This window comes from Eucalyptus grandis, chromosome 8, assembly GCF_016545825.1.
Source record: "Eucalyptus grandis isolate ANBG69807.140 chromosome 8, ASM1654582v1, whole genome shotgun sequence".
NCBI lineage: Eukaryota > Viridiplantae > Streptophyta > Magnoliopsida > Myrtales > Myrtaceae > Eucalyptus > Eucalyptus grandis.
This window is the reverse complement of record NC_052619.1, coordinates 6,445,531-6,466,487: the sequence shown is the minus strand read 5'-3', so window position 1 is coordinate 6,466,487 and position 20,957 is coordinate 6,445,531. Positions and strand designations below refer to the sequence as shown.

General features: G+C 40.2%; 4 protein-coding genes and 1 pseudogene across 4 annotated transcripts; 2 read left to right on the top strand and 3 right to left on the bottom strand.

Moving 5' to 3' along the window:
- Positions 1-866: 866 nt before the first annotated feature.
- LOC104456091 (putative pentatricopeptide repeat-containing protein At3g23330) lies at positions 867-5,616 on the top strand. Its single transcript, XM_018861956.2, has one exon. The coding sequence runs from the start codon at positions 896-898 to the stop codon at positions 3,122-3,124; it is 2,229 nt and encodes a 742-aa protein (XP_018717501.2). The 5' UTR covers positions 867-895; the 3' UTR covers positions 3,125-5,616.
- A 254-nt stretch (positions 5,617-5,870) lies between these two features.
- On the bottom strand, positions 5,871-8,285 carry LOC104456092 (60S ribosomal protein L14-1). Its single transcript, XM_010070816.3, has 5 exons — positions 8,159-8,285; positions 7,952-8,053; positions 6,568-6,697; positions 6,363-6,475; positions 5,871-6,092 (listed from the first exon to the last, which is right to left on the bottom strand). Exons 1-5 carry the CDS (start codon positions 8,159-8,161, stop codon positions 6,036-6,038), a joined length of 405 nt encoding a protein of 134 aa, XP_010069118.2. The 5' UTR covers positions 8,162-8,285; the 3' UTR covers positions 5,871-6,035.
- Positions 8,286-12,424: 4,139 nt separating this feature from the next.
- On the top strand, positions 12,425-14,490 carry LOC104416094 (glycolipid transfer protein 1). Its single transcript, XM_010027531.2, has 6 exons — positions 12,425-12,542; positions 13,070-13,125; positions 13,240-13,370; positions 13,546-13,681; positions 13,801-13,932; positions 14,455-14,490. The coding sequence occupies exons 1-6, from the start codon at positions 12,425-12,427 to the stop codon at positions 14,488-14,490; spliced, it is 609 nt and encodes a 202-aa protein (XP_010025833.1).
- Positions 14,491-14,761: 271 nt separating this feature from the next.
- Positions 14,762-16,961, bottom strand: LOC104416093 (annotated as a pseudogene).
- A 796-nt stretch (positions 16,962-17,757) lies between these two features.
- On the bottom strand, positions 17,758-20,625 carry LOC104456089 (plastid-lipid-associated protein 6, chloroplastic). The gene is made up of 5 exons (XM_010070813.3): positions 20,618-20,625; positions 20,042-20,516; positions 18,785-19,021; positions 18,286-18,412; positions 17,758-18,167 (listed from the first exon to the last, which is right to left on the bottom strand). Exons 1-5 carry the CDS (start codon positions 20,623-20,625, stop codon positions 17,956-17,958), a joined length of 1,059 nt encoding a protein of 352 aa, XP_010069115.2. The 3' UTR covers positions 17,758-17,955.
- Positions 20,626-20,957: the final 332 nt, after the last annotated feature.

Sequence of the window (20,957 nt, the reverse complement as noted above, 5' to 3'; positions counted from 1 at the left end):
GTTTTAATTAGCAAAATTAAAGAATTTAAAATCGAATTGACATCAAAACAATATGTTTAGGACTAATTGCACAATTTCCCTGATCTTACGACTGCAAAGAAGCATGAATCAAACAAACTGAAATCCCTCCTACTATTTTCAATAGGATGTTGAATATGCAAATAAATGGCTAAAAGGGAGGCAATCTCTAATATGAATATACGCAGTTCAACCCGGATTTTTTCCACAAATTTCATAGTGAAGCAGTAAATTTATCAAGTTTTGTACCTAACTCTACCCTTTAAATGTTTTACATTCAGAGATATTGAGAAATGAGCATGGTTCCGAGGTAAAACGTGGAATTTGAGAACCGGATCGATAGGAACTTGTCTGATTCCAAGTTTCAAGATATATAGAATAAGTTTCAAGTTCTAAAATTGAGGAACTTGTTTAGACGGGTAGGTTATAGATTCTAGGTTGATGAAATTTGGAATTTGGAACTTGGAACTTGTAATCTAGAGTTTGAAACAAGTTTTTATGTCTTTCATAGTCTGTCTTCATGCAATCCTGCAATATTCCTTGATATTTAATGGTGAATATATAATCTGAAACAAATAGTTTGAGCACTTATTTCATGGCCGAGACTCCTGCTTTATTAATGTTTAATATTTTTCTTGCGTTTAAATATAAATTATGGCCAACTTGAAATAGATCTCGAAACCTATAACATGATAAGTTCAAGATTCTGGGTTTTAAGGCCATATAACATGATAGGTTCAAGATTCTAGATTCTAGGGTATCCATAATAGGTTTAAATTGATGAATTTATTCCCATGAATAGTTCCAGATTCCAAGTAGAAGACGTATAAAACTTGGAACCAGGTCACTCCTAACTTCTTTTCGACCAGGCCAGGCCATGGCAACGCTCCCGAGCGTTGCGGTCCTCAAGGCCGCGCTCGACAACCCCCGCGCCATCGCCACGAAGCCCCGCGCCCGGCAGCTCCACGCCCAGATCCTCAAGCGCCACGGCCTCTCCGCCGCCTCCCTCTCCTTCGTCCTCTCCGTCTACGCCGACCTCGGCCTCCTCCGCGACTCCCTCCTCGTCTTCCGCGCCCTCCCCTCCCCCGCCCCGCCCGCCGCCTGGAAGTCCGTCATCCGCTGCTACGCCTCCCATGGCCTCGCCGCCGACGCCCTCGCCTCCTTCTCCACCATGCGCGCCCTCGGCAGGCGCCCCGACCGCAACGTCTTCCCCTCCGTCCTCAAGTCGTGCGCCTTCCTGATGGACGTGAGGCTCGGGGAGGCGGTCCACGGGTGCGCCGTGCGGGTCGGCGTCGACGGCGACCTGTACACGGGCAATGCGCTCATGAATATGTATGCCAAGTTCCGGAGTTTGGGTGGGGATGTTGAAACTAGAGGTGTTGCGCACGAAGTGCTCGACGAAATGTCGCAACGGATGAACTGTGGCAATGTAGCTAGACAGATGGGTGGACCCGATGTGTTGTATCGCTTGAATTCATCGGGGCAAAATGAAATGGGTTCGCTGGGAATCTGGAGGGAAATGTGTGGTCAGAGGGACAGTGTGAGAAAAGTGTTTGATATGATGCCTCAGAGGGATGTTGTTTCCTGGAATACGGTCATTGCTGGGAATGTGCAGAGTGGAATGTATGGAGAAGCTCTGGCGATGGTTAGGGAGATGGGAAATGCTAATTTGAGACCCGACTCCTTTACTCTGTCCACTGTTCTTCCGATATTTGCGGAGCATGTAGATGTTCGTAAAGGAAAGGAGATCCATGGATATGCTGTGAGGAATGGGTTCGGTTCGAACTTGTTTATTGGTAGTACCTTGATAGACATGTATGCAAAGTGTGCTTGCGTCGCGGATTCGTATCGTGTGTTCCACCTGTTGCCTCAACGTGATGGCATTTCTTGGAATTCCATCATCGGGGCCTGCTTGCAGAACGGCATGTTTGATGAAGGCCTCAAATTCTTCCGCTTAATGCTTAAGGACGATGTGAAGCCTGGTCCTATTTCCTTTTCGAGTATCATTCCTGCGTGCTCTCACTTGACCTCATTACATCTGGGAAAGCAGCTCCATGGATATATCATAAGAGCCAGATTTGATTATAATGTGTACATAGCCAGCTCTCTTGTAGATATGTATGCCAAGTGTGGGAAAATTGAGAAGGCTAAGTGGATTTTCAGAAATATGGAGCTACACGACATAGTTTCATGGACTGCCATTGTTATGGGATGTGCTTTACATGGGCACGCACTTGATGCCATCGCATTGTTTGAGAAAATGCAAATGGAGGGAGTTAAGCCTACCTATGTATCATTTATTGCCGTATTGACAGCTTGTAGTCACGCAGGTCTTGTGGATGAAGCATGGAAGTACTTCAACTGTATGACTCAAGAATTCAAAATTAATCCAGGGTTAGAACATTATGCTGCCATCGCTGACCTTCTTGGTCGAGCAGGTCGGTTGGAAGAAGCTTATGATTTTATCTGCAGCATGCCTTCAGAACCACCAAGCAGCTTATGGTCCCCTTTAATGACTGCTTGTAGAGTCCACAAGAATGTTGAGTTAGCTGAAAAGGTTGCTGAGAGAATCCTTCAAGTCGATCCTGAGAGTATTGGAACTTACGTTCAAATGTCAAATATATATTCCGCTGCCCGGAGATGGAAAGAGGCCGCAAAGTGGAAAGTTTCTATGAAGGAAAGGGGCCTCAGAAAGAAACCAGCTTGCAGCTGGATTGAAGTGAGAAACAGAGCCCATGCCTTTTTGTCAGGAGACACATCTCATCCCTACTATAACAAAATAAATGAAGCTCTTGAAGTTCTTTTAGAGCAAATGGAAAAAGATGGGTATAAGCCCAACACAAGTGAAGTGCTACATGACGTTGAGGAGGAGCAGAAAAAACAACTGTTGCAACACCACAGTGAAAGGCTGGCCATTGCTTTCGGCATTATAAGCACTCCTCCTGGGACAGAAATCAGAATCATAAAGAATATAAGAGTGTGTACTGACTGCCACGAAGCTATCAAGTTTATATCAAAGATAGTTGGGAGAGAAATAATTGTGAGGGATAACAGCCGCTTTCACCATTTCAAGGATGGGAAGTGCTCTTGTGGTGATTATTGGTGAGATGGTGATACGGGATCAAATCTAGCGAACAGTATCATTGTAGACACATGCAAGAACAAATGGAGTAGAATGCGCAAGCAAGACAGTGAAATGTGGTTTTCCAGTGAGATTAGATGCCAGTGAATGATGAATTCTAAAATCCAGTCAGAGAGAATCTGCATCAAGCAATTAAAAGATGCCCAGTAATTGCAAAATGTCCAGCTGTTGATCATCTGATTTTGCATGCACAGACCAAAAAGGCTGAAAGGAGCACTTCCTTCCCTGCTCGGTCTGCTATTGCATTACTGCAAACAAGATTCAAGACTACCAGATTGAATACTGTCAGTGACTCAGTTGGCTAATGCATTCAGGTTCATTGTTGCCTGAAGAAATAAAAGAGAACACCAGTGTGACGCGAGAGACATAAGGTATCCACAGCCAGGATTAGGAGACTCTCAGAGCCTTAGAATGGCCAGTTGCCACCATATTTCTTCAGTGAGGCCCTGAAACACAGAATCAATGGGATGAAATGTTTTGTGAGTGAACTGATGGAGAAAGAAATATCTGCAAACTTCAAAAACCAGGGATGCTACTTTTTCATAATTCAAAATCAGAACGTCTAATGAACTGAGAATTATGAAAGCAAATCAACCCCAAAAGAAGTATTAAAGACAATGACTAAGTACTAATCAGTGACCTCTACCGCTGCTGAACTAAACAATGGTGACGATTGGCTTTCCCATCAGAGTGACAGGGATGACATCGCCATTATTGGAAAGACCATTGTTATGGGGGAATCTGAGGAGCCTGCCACTTCCCAGTTGCAAGCTTCACGAGGAATTGTTCAGGGGCTTAAAAGAGGTAGTGATGGTATTAAAACAGGAGAGATGCCTGACAAGGCAAACGGTTGCTATACATAAACCAATTGAGCTAGCTGACAGCAAAGGACCTAATCAGATCAGAAGCAGCATATGTGCAGGATTAATGGGGTAACAGCGAGGCAAAGTATTTGGTGGGAAATTGGAAACTATAACTTGGCTGGAGATGTGATGACACTCTTATCAAGGGGAGGAAAGTGAAGGTGATGGATCACTCTCTCTTCTTGTAAATCTACTCTTCCAATGCACTAGTTTTAAGATATGCTGCTTCAAGAAATTTATTAGAACAGCTTTTAGCCATTATTCATCTTTTATATATTTATCAATCAGTTTGAACAGAACACCTTCATTCTGCTTAGAACGTCTAATCTGCTTGAAAAAGGGAAAACTATTCAAAAAGTCTTAAATCTATTACACTTTTGCCAATTCAATTTCAAATCTTTTCATTTCTTGCTAATTGAGTCGACTAATTTTAACTGAAAATTGCTGACTTGGAAGCCGGCGGTGCCACGTAGGATTGCCAATGCCGACGTTAACAATTTTTAATAGTATTTTAATATTTTTGAATTTCTTTTCATGAGTTTTTTCTTTTTCTTTTCTTTCTTTTCTTTTTTGCTTCTTCTTCTTCCTTTTGTCAAGCCAACTGGCAAGAAGGTCAACCCCGCTTGGCCTCACTTGTTCGAGGGCTCCCCTCGTTGGGGCTTGCCCAACCGTGCCTCACCTGTGGTGGGTGAGGCCAGTCGGCCCAACATGGCCAATGGCCAAAAGAAAGAAGAAGAAGCAAAAGAGAAAAGAAAGAATAATAAAATCAGAAAAATTAATAAACATTCAAAAAATTGTAAAATAAAATTAAAAATTGTTGATATCAACGCCGACCGTCTTATGTGGCACCGCTGACTTCCACATTAGCAATTTCCGGTTAAAATTGGTTTGATGGACTTAATTGGCAAGAAGTGAAAAAGTTTATGATTAAATTAACAAAATTGAAAAGTTTTGAACTAAATTGGCAAAAGTACAATAAGTTTAGGATTTTTTAGATAATTTTCCTACTCGAAAAAATAACTTATTGTTTGAAAACTCTTTGAGTCTTAGTTTTTCATTAAATTCTGCACAAGGGGGATGTCAAATGCTTAAGGAATTGAAGACTGCCGAAAAACCATGTCTATCTCCTGTTGCTCAGTCTTCTTCTCCAGAAGATCTATGTAGCGAAAAACATGGACCACGGCAAGGCTCTCCCCACATCCCAGGATTTGAAGACTGCCGGTCTCGAAAATATTGAAGCCCCTGTTTTTTGATGGGGATAACCTCAGAACAGAGAAGATGCTTGAGACAGTGGCAAACAATCTAAGGAATCATCGAAGGGCTCACATGTCCATGTTGAAGTCTGGTTGAAGAAAGGGGTTATTCAACCACGGGTGGTGTCAAGAAAGCAGAGAATGACCATTCAGTGTCCATCAAAAGAAGGTTTTCCGGTACGAGATTCAACCAAGCGATAGTGAATTCGTACACTAGCATTGAAGTTGATTGATAAGCACTTTGTAGAAGGGTCAAAATGTGACTTCAGAGCTGAGAAGGTGCTCGTGTAAACATTACTTACAGACTTTCTTTGTTTAGGAACTTCGGTATTGTGCCTCACGAAGTACTACCATTTTGTCGTGGGCTGGGAAATTGTTAGACTGAGTGGCTTCATTTGAAGAGCACCTAGTCCAGTTCATCCAGAACGACTCCTGCAATTTACCCAGGGTGGGGAGCTATTTCCAGAGTAGATAGCTCTAACAAGCAGCCGAGAGTCGCTTCTGAAGTACACTTCATTTCCACGCCACCTGTTATGCGCGGTGGATGGCATTTGCTTCGGCGTGAAGCAGTGAATTTACTTCCAAACAAGCCTCTAAAAATAAGGATTTCACATGACTACTGGAATCGATTTGGGAAGACATAAGAATTTTGAGTTTCAATTCCCCTTAAAATTGTTCTGAGACCAAGGAAATAACACAAAAAGCAAAACTGTGGAGTCTGAAAAAAATATTCAGCACAAAAATTAGGAAAACAGTCACTTAAGAAGCACTTTCTTTCTTCAGCTTCGCAAGCTCTTGCCTGATTAGTCCACTTCTCTGCAGGAGAAAAATTAATGAGCACATCAGTATGACAACCATTTCATGTGCCTAAATAGTGAACTTCAACAACAATGTGCCAAGCAATTAAAAACTCATAATACTAATGATAGATGGAAGAGTGACAACCTAACCAAGAAACTCGCCCTACTAATCAACATGAAAAAAAAATGGATTTTTTTTTTTTTAAATGATTCGTTTTCGGCTTATTCATTGATCATGTATTCTAATATGAAGAAGATAAAACCAATATAAGGGATCCTAACAAACCTTAATCTTGGCCAGCATGAGCTTGAACCTGTCAAAGTCATTCAGGGATGCTCTCCTCTTCTGAACAATAAGCTTCCTGCCCCAGGAACTCTTATCCCATTTACCTTGCACATCTGGCATCATAAACAGAAGATATAACACAAAGTCCTAATATCTGTAACTCAAAATCATGAACATTCACATTCTGGAAACTCTGTGATCATACCTGCTTCCTGCATGGCTGCAACGAGTGTTTTCTTCTGAGGAATCCTCTTAATGTCAATCTTAATGTCAGTGAGGGAGAGCCTCTTGAAATTCATTTGCATTCTAACCATATCAGGGGCATCGACAAGAGCCTGCCAGCACATGCAAATAAAAGTTTAAGATGACTAATATCATATAAAAACTGGGGACAAAGCATTTTAATATTGGAAAGGGACACATCTACATTTATAGGTGCCACAATGCCCAACAGAGCATGGTAGTGTCTCAGTTTGCCTTTGCATCAAATGGCCGAAGAAACAAATTCACTATGGATGTTGTGAAATTTTAAGCTATCAAAGCAAACGCAGACACCAAAAGAACGGAGTTCAATGCACCACAATTAAGTCTCAATCTGAGATAAATGAAACTCAAGAATCACACCAAATTAATTAAGTCTTGAAAGATTGGAGATTAAGCAGCATTTTCCCACCAAATTAAACGCATGTTGCCAATACCCATGACTTTATTTCAACCTGGAAAAACACTGGATGCTACGAAAGCCAAAAGAAAGCACCTGAAAAATAATCATCTTGGACATTCCACACACAATATTGATATTATGGTTAAATATCAAAAGGTCACCCTCATCTTGACATAGTGAAAACAAATTATATTAGCAAGCCAACTGGAGTGACTAATAATAATACCATGACAAGAAAGTAGGACCGTCCTAATGCAAACTTTTCTGTGCTCATCTCTTCGCATTTGCTTATCCAAATTTCTCATGCAATTTAAGTCGCACAAAGATGCCATCAAATTAATGTAATTCAATTGCCAACTCAATCAAACTGATTTTCCTCTCAATTGGTAGGTTAATATTTGTGTTTCCATTACATCCTATAACTTGTAAGAAACTCAAAAAGGAAAAAAGGAAATAAACAAATGTTATGTTCAGAACAGAAGCTTGAATGAACATAAAACAATGTCCGAAACCCACCTCACATAACGAGCTAATTACCAGACGCTCACACACAAGGAATTTAAACTACAAAGCTCAATCTTGCTTCATACATGCATCTGGAACATTGTAAACTAAAAAAGTTGCATTTCACGGCGACAGCTATGATGGTCATTGATTAACCAAAGCATGTGTATCACTCTGCTAGTAATCTAGAAGAGCTCAAAAACCAGTTTACACTAAAAAAATCTCGCACAACCCAAGAACAGGCATTCCTCAGTAATCAATCTACCGGCGCAGCAACACGCTCACGCAATTTCCAACAAGAACAAAACTTGAACTTCCCCAAACGAGCACCAGTCAAGTCATCAACTAATCAAATTACGGTGGAACACCTCACGGAGCACAGACTACGGGCTTGCGATGAGAAAGAGGGATGCACGCGTACCCGGTTCTGGTCGACGACATCGACGATGACGACGAGCTTGCCGTACTCCTTGCCGTAGTTGATGAGTGCCACCCGTCCGATCTCCACGTGCCTCTTGAACGGCTACAGCATAACGACATTCGAAATCAACAAAAGCTTGATCAGCCCCAGAATCACGAAAACCCAAATCCGGAAAGGAACAAAGAACCGATTTTTCAGATGACCCACCATTTTTCGCCGGCGCTGGAAGCAGGAGACGGCGAGAGAGGGATGGAGCGGGGCAGAGAACGGTGGCGAGAGATCAGAGGAAGAAGAGGCTTTAGGGTTTCGGAATTTATAGGTGGATTTTGATTTTGATCTGGGCCGTCCGATCTGAGGGGCTTCTTCATGATCTTTTGGGCTAAGGCTTGCTTTGTTTTCCTAAGGATGTCTTGGTTCATAGTTAGGGCTGGGCCGGTTCTCTTTTTCCTTTTCTTTTCACCACATGAAAAAATTAATCCTGATTTTTTTCCTATTTAAGTTTTTTTTTTTTTTTGGGTTCTCCCTCCCCCTTTTTTATCCTAAATTAAGGTATCTAAGACTCTTTGATCACCTTGATAAATCTTGAGTACTAGCTGCTGCAATCAATAAGTCTTACACGTGTTATATAATTACTGGAGCACAAAGGTTCACGCGTTGGTCATGAGTGAGGAAGACACACTTGTCACTTGTAACTAAGGGCGTACATAATAATCATTATGTTTCTAACTAGATCTATATTTTTGTTCCTAAGAACAGGTTTAAAATAGAATTTCGTTTGGTGACATAATTTTATTTTTCTATTTTTGAAATAATTTTTTAGTCCAAAAATAGGTTTGAACAAAAATGAGACATAAATTTTTCTATTTTTCCATTTTTGAAATAAAAATGAGAAATAAAAACTCTTTTATCACTCGCCCTCACTACTACCAGCCATCCACCCGCCTCCCCCCACTATTCGCCACCGCTCGCCGGTCACTTGGGAGGGAGAATTATGTATCGTTATTAAACGGGTTTCTATTTCGAAAATAGAAATTTTATGTCGTTAACAAATACACATTTTTGCTTAAAAACTTGTCCAAGAAATATAAATAGAAAAATGCCAAAAATTGTATCAAGGAACATAATAATTATCATTCGCATCCTAACTAATCTCTTTAGAGTTGCTTTATTTCTTTTAGGGATTGATGACAAGAGAAGCAGATGGAGAAATTTAACCCTTCTTTTTTCATGAGAATGTGGGTTCAAACTAAGCAATTTTATAGAAAATCATGAGAAAGTAATCCGTCTATTTCACGAAAATAAATAATTTGGAAAACATATTCCTGAAAATGACCGCTTGTATTATTTGAAATAATTAGTCAATAGAAAATATTTTTATTATCAATGATAGGTTATGTCTAAATATTTTTGTAAACAATGAAAATACTTTTTGTTCACTCATCTTTGAAAACGATACAAGTCAACATATTTGGAAAAATATTTTTCCAAATCATTTATTTTTCATAGAACAAATGGGACCTAAGATTTAATGACCTGGCAATGGGAAATTAGTTAGGTGGCTTCAATATGATTGACTCTTATCATTTAATAAGCACTTGATGAGAAAATTGGCAAGATACACATATAAGTTGTTAGAGAAGTCTTATATTAGAGAATTGATATGATGTGGACTTGTTAATATATCTTGATGGGCTCATAATTCATTAGTTTAAGTTTTTGAGTGAAGATGGATCCAATTGAATATATTAATAGGCTCAGATTTGAGCTCTATCTTGAAGACCTCCCCATGTGAAGGGGTCAAATTTTTGTTGTGTGCTCTCAAAAAATGTTATCAAAGCCAATGAATATGATTTTTGGGCTAATAGGTGTCATAGCGTAGCAATGCGGGTGTATAAATTGATGCAAAATGATACTTGAATTAAGGGGGAACAAAACCAATACTAGAGTTCACACATGAGGGGGAGATTATTAGTATACATACAAAGAGTCCCACATTAGAGAATTGATATGGTGTGAAACAATTAATATATCCTAGTTGATTCATAACTCATTGATTAAATTTTTAAGTGAAAATTGGTCCAACTAAATATATTAACGGACTCGAATTTAGGCTCCTTCTTGGAGGTGAAGATATAGACTTCTGTTATGCGCTCCCAACAAATGGCATCAAAGTTAATTATTACAGTTTTCGAGTAGATGGGGCTTATGGTGTAACAACACAAACCTAGCCAGTGCAGCATAGCAACACATGTAGAATGATACTAAAATTAAGGAGGATCAAATCTAATATCGATACTTAAATTAAGGAGGAGCAAACCTAATATCGGAACTCACACGTAAGAGAGAGATTATTAGGACATATGTATAAATTGTGTTAAAGAAGTCCCGCAACAGAGAATTAATGTAATGTGGAATAGTCAATATATCTTAATTGACTTATAATTTATTGGCTTAAACTTTTAAGTAAAAGTGTGGGTCTAACTAGATATATTAATGGACTCAGGTTTAGACTCTGTCTTGGCGATCATCCCAAGTGAAAGTATTGGGTTTTTGTTGTATGCTCCCAACAAAAACTTTATTCTTTTTTGGGGGGGTCAACATGGCTTTGAAAAGGGGTCATAACTTTCTTGATATCTTTTTGCCTAAAGCTAAGTAACATATGTCAATCTTGTTTGACACAACACAAGGGCTTCTTTTGGACATGACTAAACTTCTCAGACACTGCTACCGAATATAATTCATCTTGATCAACAGTATCATTGAATTCCTAAACATCATGAACTCGAGAGCTTTAACCCCCATATAGTGATGACATCATGCATACAATCGTTATGTTTAAAACTCGAAGCAGATAGAGTGCGGTTTACAGTCCATACAATTAAACTTGTAGTTGGAGAAAGAACCCCTCTATGGTTCTAAGCACAATTGGATGGCACCAGAAATCAAAGGGTTTTAGGAGTGAGAACGCAGATCGTGGGTTCGATACAAAGCTGAACTAGAGCAGCTTGACAACGGGAAGCCACCAAGCACAAGAGCATAGGATTGAAGTTGCGGGAAAGCATGTAAAAAAAATGCTGAAAAATGTCAAAGCCGAAGATCAAATGCTGCAAAGTAGCAAATCTCATTCGAATTACACATCGTGTGCCACCGTTGTCAGCCTTCTTCCAACTGTACTGAAAACAAAGCAAGAAACCGCAGACAAGGAGAAGGAAGAGAGAAAACGTGGGGAAATTTTCTATGTGATTGTATTGCTTACAGACTCGATGTACATGCTCCATATTATAGTACAAAATGTATATAAGAAAAAAACGCAACCATATAATTTACAAATCAGATACCAATATTAAATTGATCTCGATTGATTCAATATATCAATCTAAATCTAAATAATATCCAGAAAATTCTGACGTATCTTCCAACATATACATTTTCTACTAAATCTTTTTAGGTGCCAAATACCATCAACTGTAATTAGTTAAATTGAATTCAGGCATGCTTGTTGTCGCATATTACTAGAGAGAGAGAGAGACAGACAGACAGACAGAAAGACAGAGACAGAGAGAGATTGCCCGTTACAAAGTCAAATGTCAGTTATGTTGCTGGCAATGTCGTATGTTGAGTTAGATTTAAAGTTCCCTACAACGACGCCATGCAATGCCGTCCATAATTGTAGCCAGTCTACTTACGAGAAGTCCGAGCAACCACAAAATTCCAACTCCACAAAGAAAAAAGGAAAGAAAAAGAAACTTAGAAAACAAAAGACGCAGCAAATAGAGTCTGAATCACAAAACGAACATCGACCCCATTTTCTTTCTTCCCCAACAAAATTGGATTGCTTTCACTTTTAGGTCATTGCTGATCGATCGATCATATCAATCTGTCGCTTTCATCCCAGCAAGCCTTTCTCCGTCGAGCTAATTCGTCATTGTTGAATCTGACGAACCAGGTACGAGCATTAGATTTGCATGCATGGTGTGTGATTATCTTGTAATGCGATATGCACCATGCGGGATCTTCATTAATTTTTTTCTTCCGATGTACAAATAATAGAGAGTTCACGTGTATGCTGGAAATACTTTTCTGCTCGAGTAATTGATTCGTTTTGAAGCTGCATGGTTTAGATCAATGTGTTGACTATCTAAATCACTTTTGAAAAGATCGAAAGAAGAACACGAGCTATCTGCATTGCATTTGATCTCCTGTGGTGTCGTAGGGATATTGTACGTGAATACTTCAAGACTTGTGTCTGGAATGAGCTAATAACATTCAAGAACGTGAAGGGTTTTCACTTGTCTGTTTTCATCTCTCTCGAGGAACTCTGTATCCACCATTTCCAGTTGCTGAGTTACCGTGTAACCCGGATACCTATCATTGTCAAATAAACCTGAAAGAATATTTTACTTGAGGCTTATATTTTTCGAATATTTATGCTTTTTCTTGTTCATTTGATGCTACTCAGTTATATGCTTTGAAATGGAGGGAACTGCATTTACCCGTCCTTTGGAAGAATTGAAGCATGTCAGGTCCAAAGAAGGAGAAATACTAACCAAGCCCTTCATTGATGTTTGCAAAATGATGTTGCCTGTTATAGGTATGTCCAGCTCTTTATATAATTATTTATTTATTTATTTATTTATGCTGAGTTTATATGCCTCTTTAGTAAATGAATGTTGGATGAATGTGAGATTAATGGCACTTTTTAATTTCTTTTTAGCTTTTCTAGGTCCTTGCTTTTCTTTTTGATCTTATCCAGTTCTTTTCTAGGCTCTGTAAATAATCAGCTTAGAAGACTCGCTCCAATACTCAATGGAACAAAGATTTCCCATAAAGATTATATAATTTTCCTGTCAAGGATCAAGAGCAATTTCATGAAACAACAAGCTTTTGAGAAATTTCAATCTTAAGAAGGTCAAACGGTTCTTCTGAGAGTTGGTCATGTAATGCTCGTTCGCTTCCTCTAAGTATTATCATTGGTCAACCGCCCGCTCTCGACGAAATTACCCTTGATTTGCTAGGAGCATTAGTTTGGATTTAATAGTGGGAATTCGCATATTTTAGCTCATTAAGTCTCATCAAATCACATTTGTTCTTGTTCTAATCTTGTGCTTTTAATGCTAGATAAGTTTGGTGCTGCTATGGCCGCAGTGAAAGCTGATGTTGGCGGAAATCTCCAGGTAAGACACGTCAATTAATTTTGGGAGAAATAACTTCTATGTATTATGAAGTAACCTCTCAAGCATAAAACTTTTTTTCCCCTGATTTATGAGACATGTCCATTTTCCTTGTAGAGACTGGAGAAGAAATATTTGTCGAGTCCTTCTGAATTCAACCTTTTGTACGGTTTGGTACGTGCAGAAGTTGCATCCAAAACAGCAAAATCATCATCTAGTTGCACCAACGCGCTTCTTTGGTTGACGAGGTATGTGAAATTCAGGACAAAGAAAAAGTTGTCAGAATAATATGCCTTCAGAGATTACACAGATTTTAATGAAACCTCATGGATGAACGTCATTTTCCAGTTTTTTCGTACATGATCACTGATGAAATATTGAAGCGATTCATGCTAACGTCCATGTGTACCTGAATTCTTTCAGGGCCATGGATTTTTTAGTGGAACTGTTTCACGATCTGCTCGATCATCCAGACTGGTCGATGACACAGGCCTGCACTAATGCCTACAGCAAAAGTCTGAAGAAGTGGCACAACTGGCTTGCTACTTCAAGTTTCTCTGTAATGCTTCTTGTACCAACAATTCTCTGTTGATATAATCTGAATATTTAAGGATTTAACATGAATTTATCAGTCTATCTTTTGGAGAAAGTAATGTTGTAATTGCTTGGGAGTGACAGGTTGCAATGAAGCTTGTTCCAGACAGGAAAAAGTTCCTGGAAGTGGTTGGCGGTTCTGGTGACCTCACTGCTGACATGAGGTCGTTTTGTGAGAAGTATGGTCCACTTCTTCAGGAAAATCACAAGTTCTTGGTGAGAACAACTTTCCAAAACATTGCAAAAGCCATGTTTAGTCAGTGGTGATCTAATTTTGCTACTTCATATCGATATTCAACTCTACAATTACAGGCGAGAATTTGAGAAAATAATACCTGAGCGTGGATACTATACTAAGGGAGAACAGTGGGTTCAAGATTCACAGTTGTGTCTTCTGATATCTCTTTTTTGTCTCTGGTTATTGGTGCAAGAAGACTTATTACACTCCCCTCTCATTTCAGATGATAAAAGGCTAATCAAAGAATTATGAAGTCATAATTCAAGAGTTTGATGATCTGGTTATAATGCTCATTTTTCATCTTCTCAGTCTGATGGCTTGTATAGCACAAACACAGACATAACCTTGGGCATGAATTTCAGTATTTAAAGTATTATTAGACTACTGGTACTTAATGCCATAATACGACATTCGATTTAATTTCAGATTGCCAGCAAACGTGATGGTATGGTCTCTTGATTGATTTCTTCATGTGCTCCTAATCAAATTCTTCGATGCAGGCAAGTGTTGGCCTAGACAATATGAAGGGCAGCTGATTGGAGAGCATCAGATGGTGACCCTGCTCAAACTCTTCCTTATCTCTTCTTGATTGAATTAGAAGTACGATTATTCACAATATTGCGAAGATACATTCTCTAGGGATTAATCATGATCCTTTTGTTCCCTTTGACCCTTTTCGGGGGTTAAAGTTCATTTTCTTTGTATTTGGCCATTCGAAAACCTCTCCTTGCGCGCGGTTGCATGTGCACATGAGTCATCCATGCTCTCCAGTGAGCATTGGTATGTTAAAGTGGAAAAAGAACCACTTTACTCTGCATCAGATATCAAATTTACACACAGAATTCCCTTGCTTCACCAAGGACATAAAAAATGCTGTGTATTATTCTGCATTTAATGAACGATGGAAAAAATAAAAAAGGAACCGAAATGAACAAGAACAGCACGAGGTATCCGAACTACAGTTGCTTACCTGAAGACTCTACAGTTGGAAGGTTCAAGATATCACGAATACTCCGAGATTGCCTCTGCCTCCTCTAGTTACTCGCATATCAGAATCAAGATACGTAACTTTAAATTCGCCGCTTCCTATGCTTGAAGGCCTTAGTGAGTCCAGTGACCTAGGCATCTCTAAAGGTGTCGTGATAAGTACCAACGTTTTCTTGAATGTTATCTAGATCTTTGCAGATCGTATAAATGACAAATTACTGGGTTGATCAGGGAAAGGGTTCTGCTTATATACGTGGGTGATTCTAAGCTGGGAAATGCATTAGTGGAATTGAGATATGAATTGAAGCATTGACAAACCGATGAGTTCGCATTTGTGGGCAAGCATGCAGGTGGGAGAGGCCACAGTGCATCTAACTCAACGTCCACGTTTTCGAAATCTTTGCACAAGACATCACTTCGTTGGAAGACCTGAAGAAATTCTAGGAGAATTGGGTAGATGGGACAACTTGTTAAAAGTCGGAAATACAAAAAGTGAAGTTACATAATAAATGATGAAACAATATTCTCTGACGAGAAACGGGAAGAGGATGGAATGATTACAAAAGCCAGATTTGTACACTCCGTTTAACAAAAAATTTGACCATGAAACTGCTTGCAAAAGGCAAAATGTATATCAGAAGGTGCCCAATACACGTGCTTTTCCTTATTGTGTTAGAAGAAATGCAATGACAAACCCAGCATCATCCTCAGAGCAGCAAAGAAAATTTACCGGCGAAAGCAGAGATACGTTAAAGTCAGGCAAAGAACTCATGGAACACGACCACAGCACCACAGCGCACCTGACCAAAAGTTACAAGAAGTAGCATTCCAGTAGAAGGTCCAGGACGGCCGCTGCCTAAGTACAAGGCCAGAATGCATTGCTGTATATCATCTTCCATCGACCCTCAAGCTCGGCAAGATCAGCTGAAAAGGTCCGCCAGTCCTCCAACATCTTCAACCTCCTTTACAGCAGCCTCCCCTCCGCTTTCCATAGATATTCTTCACTTGCAGCAAGCCCTCCATTCAGACCTGAGACAGCACACTGCGATTGAAGTTCCTCTCAGCCCAACAATTTGAAAACCTAACATGATACCGACGCATTAGGTTCATAAATTCTCTAGAACGATATATCGACAGGAGAGAGGGACCAAATGATAATTGCAAAGAAATATTATGCTGTGACGACATTGTGGACTGATTTCCTGATAGCTCAAACATTTGGGGAGAAAAAGCCTACAAATATCGAAGCTAAGACCTTGGTCTCAAATCCTCTGTCTCTTTCTCCCTTTTCTTATTGTTTGTCTCATTGCTTCTCATATTACCTCAAACTCCCTTTTTCGTGATACTAACCCTATGAATTGTTACGTCAATTATCATGTATCATCTAAGTCAACAATTTAATAAAAGTTAATAGATGATAAAATTTATCAAGCGTGTACCAGTTTAAATTTTTTCATGATCTAAAAATTAATTTGGGATAAATTTATCACAAATGTATTAATTTATAGTTTTTAGTTATATTAACTCATTCTAGAACAAATTACATTAGTCACACCTTCATGCATTGTGCACAGCAACGTGAATTGGACATGCAAGTGATTACATGATGCATTTTAACTGCTCTTACTCGGGATCATTAATGCCATGACAAACAAATGAACTCGATGCAGTGCATTTGATACGGTGCCCTGACAGTCTTTTGCCAGCAGAAGAAAAGATTTTGTAACCCAAAATGGAGAGATGCTCGCTTTGATCATCTCTTTTCCTTTATTTCTCTGGCTTTCAAGCTCTCTCCCTCAAAACACCAGTGGCATTCGATTCACCTCTCCACGTTCCCTCTCCTCTTTTTTCAAGCTTCTGGTTCTTGATGCTATAAGATGTTGGCCTGAGAGCCTTCTAGCTGTTTATCATGGCATCTCACTTTCTTGTAGCATCCAGAATCAGGAACTCGAGAAAAGAAAGTGGAGTCCAGATTGTTTTCCAAGGCGGAGCCGGAAGGAAAAGCCAACATGACCAACATGACGTGGGCAAGATGAAATTTGATCTCGGGGCAGGCGAAGTTGGTTTGGAGACAAAATTCCACCTCTGCTCATATTGTATCCCATCTTCTTTTCACTTTCAAGATTTTGGGGTCGCACCGGTTTCGTCTTCTCTCCATGGGAACTTCACCGGAAGCGGAGGTACATCCGCTGCTGGCTCCGTATGCTTCTTCCTTTTCTTTTTTTGTTTTATTTGATGCTACCCAGACGTTGGAAGGATGAGCAGAGTGCTCTGTGTAAAAACTCTGCTTAGAAGTCTCGCTACTTCCTCAGCGAAACAAATTATCTCCCATGAAGATAATGTAATTTTCTTGTCAAGGATCAAGAACCATTTCATGAAACTATAGGCTTTTGAGGAATTTCAACAGCAAAAGGGCGGACGGTTCTTCTGAAGATTAGCGAAACTCTATGACCTTGTGATACTTGCGTGCTTCCTCTACGAATTATTATAAATCAACCGTGGAAATTCACAAAATAATGCAAAAGCCATACTTAGTCGATTGTCATCTGATCTTGCTTCTTTGTATCGATATTTGACTTCTATTATTGCAGTGAAGAATTTCAGAAAATAACACCCGAGCATCAATATTATGCGAAGGGAACACAGAGGGTTCAAGATTCACGGTTGTGTTCTGATGTCTGTTTTCCTCTCTGGTTTTGAAGCAAGAAGACTTGTTTTCACTCCCCTCTCCGTTTCTTGACTGATTTCCTCATGTACTCTTAATTAGATTCTCTTCCATGCAGGCACTTGCCTGGTCTTGATGATATGAAGGGAACTTGATTGGAAGAACAAGTTCGCATCAGATATCAAATTTACATAAAATTTTCTTGCTTTACCAAATGCTGCATATTATTCTGCATTTACAAATGAACAATGGGGAGAAAAAAAAAAAAAAAAAAGAACCCAAATGAACAAGGACAGCACGATGTATTGGAACTATAGCTCCTTACCTGAAATATCTACAGTTGGAAGGTTCAAGCTATGACAAAGACTCTGAGCTCGGCTCTGTCTCCTCTAGTTATACGCATATCAGAATCAAGATATGTCACTTCAAATTCGCCGCTTCCTGTGGCCGGAGGCCTTAGTGCGTCCGGTAACCTAGGTATCTCAAATGGTGGGAGTTGTGATAAGTTCCCCGTCGTCTTCACCGTTGTTTTCTCAAACGTTATCTTGATCTTTGCAGATCCTATAAAGGACAGATTACCAGTTGATCAGGAAAAGGGTGGTTTTGCATATAGGCCAGTGAGTCTAAAGTTGGGAACTGCATTATTAGAAATAAGATGCAAGCTGAAGCAGTGACAAACCAATGAGTTCGAATTTGTGGGCAAGCGTGGCGGTTACTTCAACAGGAGGGATTGGCCATGGTGCACCTAACTCGAGATCCACTATGTTATCAAAGTCTTTGCTCAAAACATCAATCCGTTGGAAGACCTGAAGAAATTCCAGGAGAGAAGAAACAAGATGGATGAGTAGATGGGACAAGATGTTAGAGTGGAAAGTACATATAATGAAGTTACAATGAGTGATGAGATCATATTTCCAACGAGAAAGGAAGAAGATGGAATGATTTACAAAACCCAGATTTCCACTCTCCTTTTAACAAAATATTTGACAACGAAACTGCTTGCAAAAGGGAAAATGTATCTCATAAAGTGGCTAACATACAGCTTTTGCCCAATGTGTTTGAGGAAATGCAATGACAAAACCTACATCAACCTCGAAGTTGTGACAACAATTTACCAGCTAAAACAGAGATATGCTGAAGTCAGGCAAAAGAACTCATGGAAAACAAGTGCAGCACACCTGACCAAGAGTTATGGGAAGAAGCCTTCCAGTGGGAGGTCCAGGACGGCTGCCACCTAGAGTACGAGACGAGAATGCACTGCTATATATCAGCTTCCATCGACCCTGAAGCTTCTCAAGATCAGCCGAAAGGTCCACAAGTCCTCCAGCATCTTCAACCTCCTTCGCAGCAGCCTCTGCCTTCTGTATATCTTCTTCACTCGCAGCGAGCCCTCTGTTCAGACCAGAGACAGCACTCTGCAATTGTCGGGAAATGTTGTGCCTCAATGATAGATGTTTTATGACACGTTTAACTGGACATGAAGGGTTTAAAACTAATCAGTAGCCCAAAGACCACGTTCATTTTGTATGCATGTCAGCTTCTTTTGGCATCAACCATTCAAAACTTATATAAATTAGCAGAGGACTAAATGATACTTGCAAAGACATATTATACTCAACAACAACGTGGACTAATTTCCCACAGCTTAAACATTTGGGGATTTGTGAACTCATTTGTGACAGCTTAAGCCTCTGGACAAAACGTCATCTATGCCTATGAAGCTTCTTAAAAGCTACAAAGTGAATTGCTGTTGCTGTCTTCTGTCTATGCCCATATTAAATATTTCTAGGCTAAAAACGATGACAGCGAGAATCAAACCAGTCCATTTGCAGAACATTCTGCCGTTGTGAATTCTAGAAGACGGCTGATGATCCTGCAAGCGCTATGGTCACAGGCTAACCGACACGAACTCCTATTTCATTCGCCACTTGGTCAAGTTCAGAACTTGGCCAAGCCCAAAAAATTTCAAACAGGAATCCCCACCTGATATCCCAGAAAGTGATGAACTGACTTATAAACTGCTTTTGCTTTGTGAATTGAGGACGGACGTCCACATAATGAGCGGAAAACAAAAAGTCTAGATTTCTCAAAGAATAGCTAAAGAATCAGCCAGAAACAGAAAGGCAAATCAATTCCCTGTGAAAGACGACCTCAAAATGATGCTTGGTTCAATGAAGGCAGTTAGATGCGAACACTCGACATTTGTTTCGATAGAGACCGCGCAAACTCAGCTTCGGGTCAAAAACCCAGGATCCAACGATTTGGATACGCTCATCACACGCCAAGTGATGATCAATTACTTCACTAGCTCCTGTTAACTATCCAAAACATACCACAACCCTTCAATGACTTTCCAAACCCAAGCAGAAAGGATCGATTTTTTTCCCCACCCGCAATTCAAACGCCTCGACCGAACAGAACCCAGAAGCGCTCACCAGCAGTTTCAGCTTCAGAGGAGCGACAGGATCCGACTGCCAGGGCGGCCGGTCGAGGACAGAGACATCATCAAGGCTCGACCGCGTCGCGAGACCCCTCTTCCCGACGACGGAGCCCAGAGAGGGGCGGCGGCCGGCGCCGCGCCGGCGGGTCGGAGAAGCGGCGGGGAGAGCGCGGGGGACGGAAAGGGCGGCGGCGGAGGAGGAGGGCGGAGGGAGGAAGGGAAGGGAGTTGGGTTCGGAAGGAGGAGGAGGCAAGAAGAAGCCATGGCTTTCTTTTTTGCTTTCTTTCTTTGTTTTTGCAGGGACTTCTCTTCCTGCACACGAACTCCTTGTCGCTTTCTCGAGAAGACACGACTGAGAATCCGCGAGGGGAAGACGAAGAGAAAACGGTAGAGAGAGAGAGATTGATAGTGCTGTGTTTGTGGAAGACCGCAAGCCAATCACTTCACTTATCTTTCTTTTTGTAATTTTCCTTTCATAAAAACCCGATAATTCTAAAAAAGTATTGCTGAAAAATAAGATACACTGGTGGTATTGAGTGCTTTGCTTAAACAAATATCAAATTGCAAGAACAGCGACATTTCACAAAAAGGTGGGGAAGACTAGTCATCCCGAACAAAACCAACTCCTCCCAAACTGTTCATGACCATAATCCTTATGATTAATTCGACATTACAGGACACCAAAACCAGTTCATTTGATTCGCGCCTTAGCCTAGAGACGTTCTAGAGGGGGAGAATGGTTGATTATGATGTAGAATAATGATACGCTTAGTCGAAAACGTGTATCGAATCTCATACACTAAACGATATTTATACATGATTGTTCCCTAATTAGATGAGTCTATCCAATGTGCCTAGTATCCTATTTGTCAAGCGAGCATGGAAGAGATGTCAAATGTGATATTTGTTAT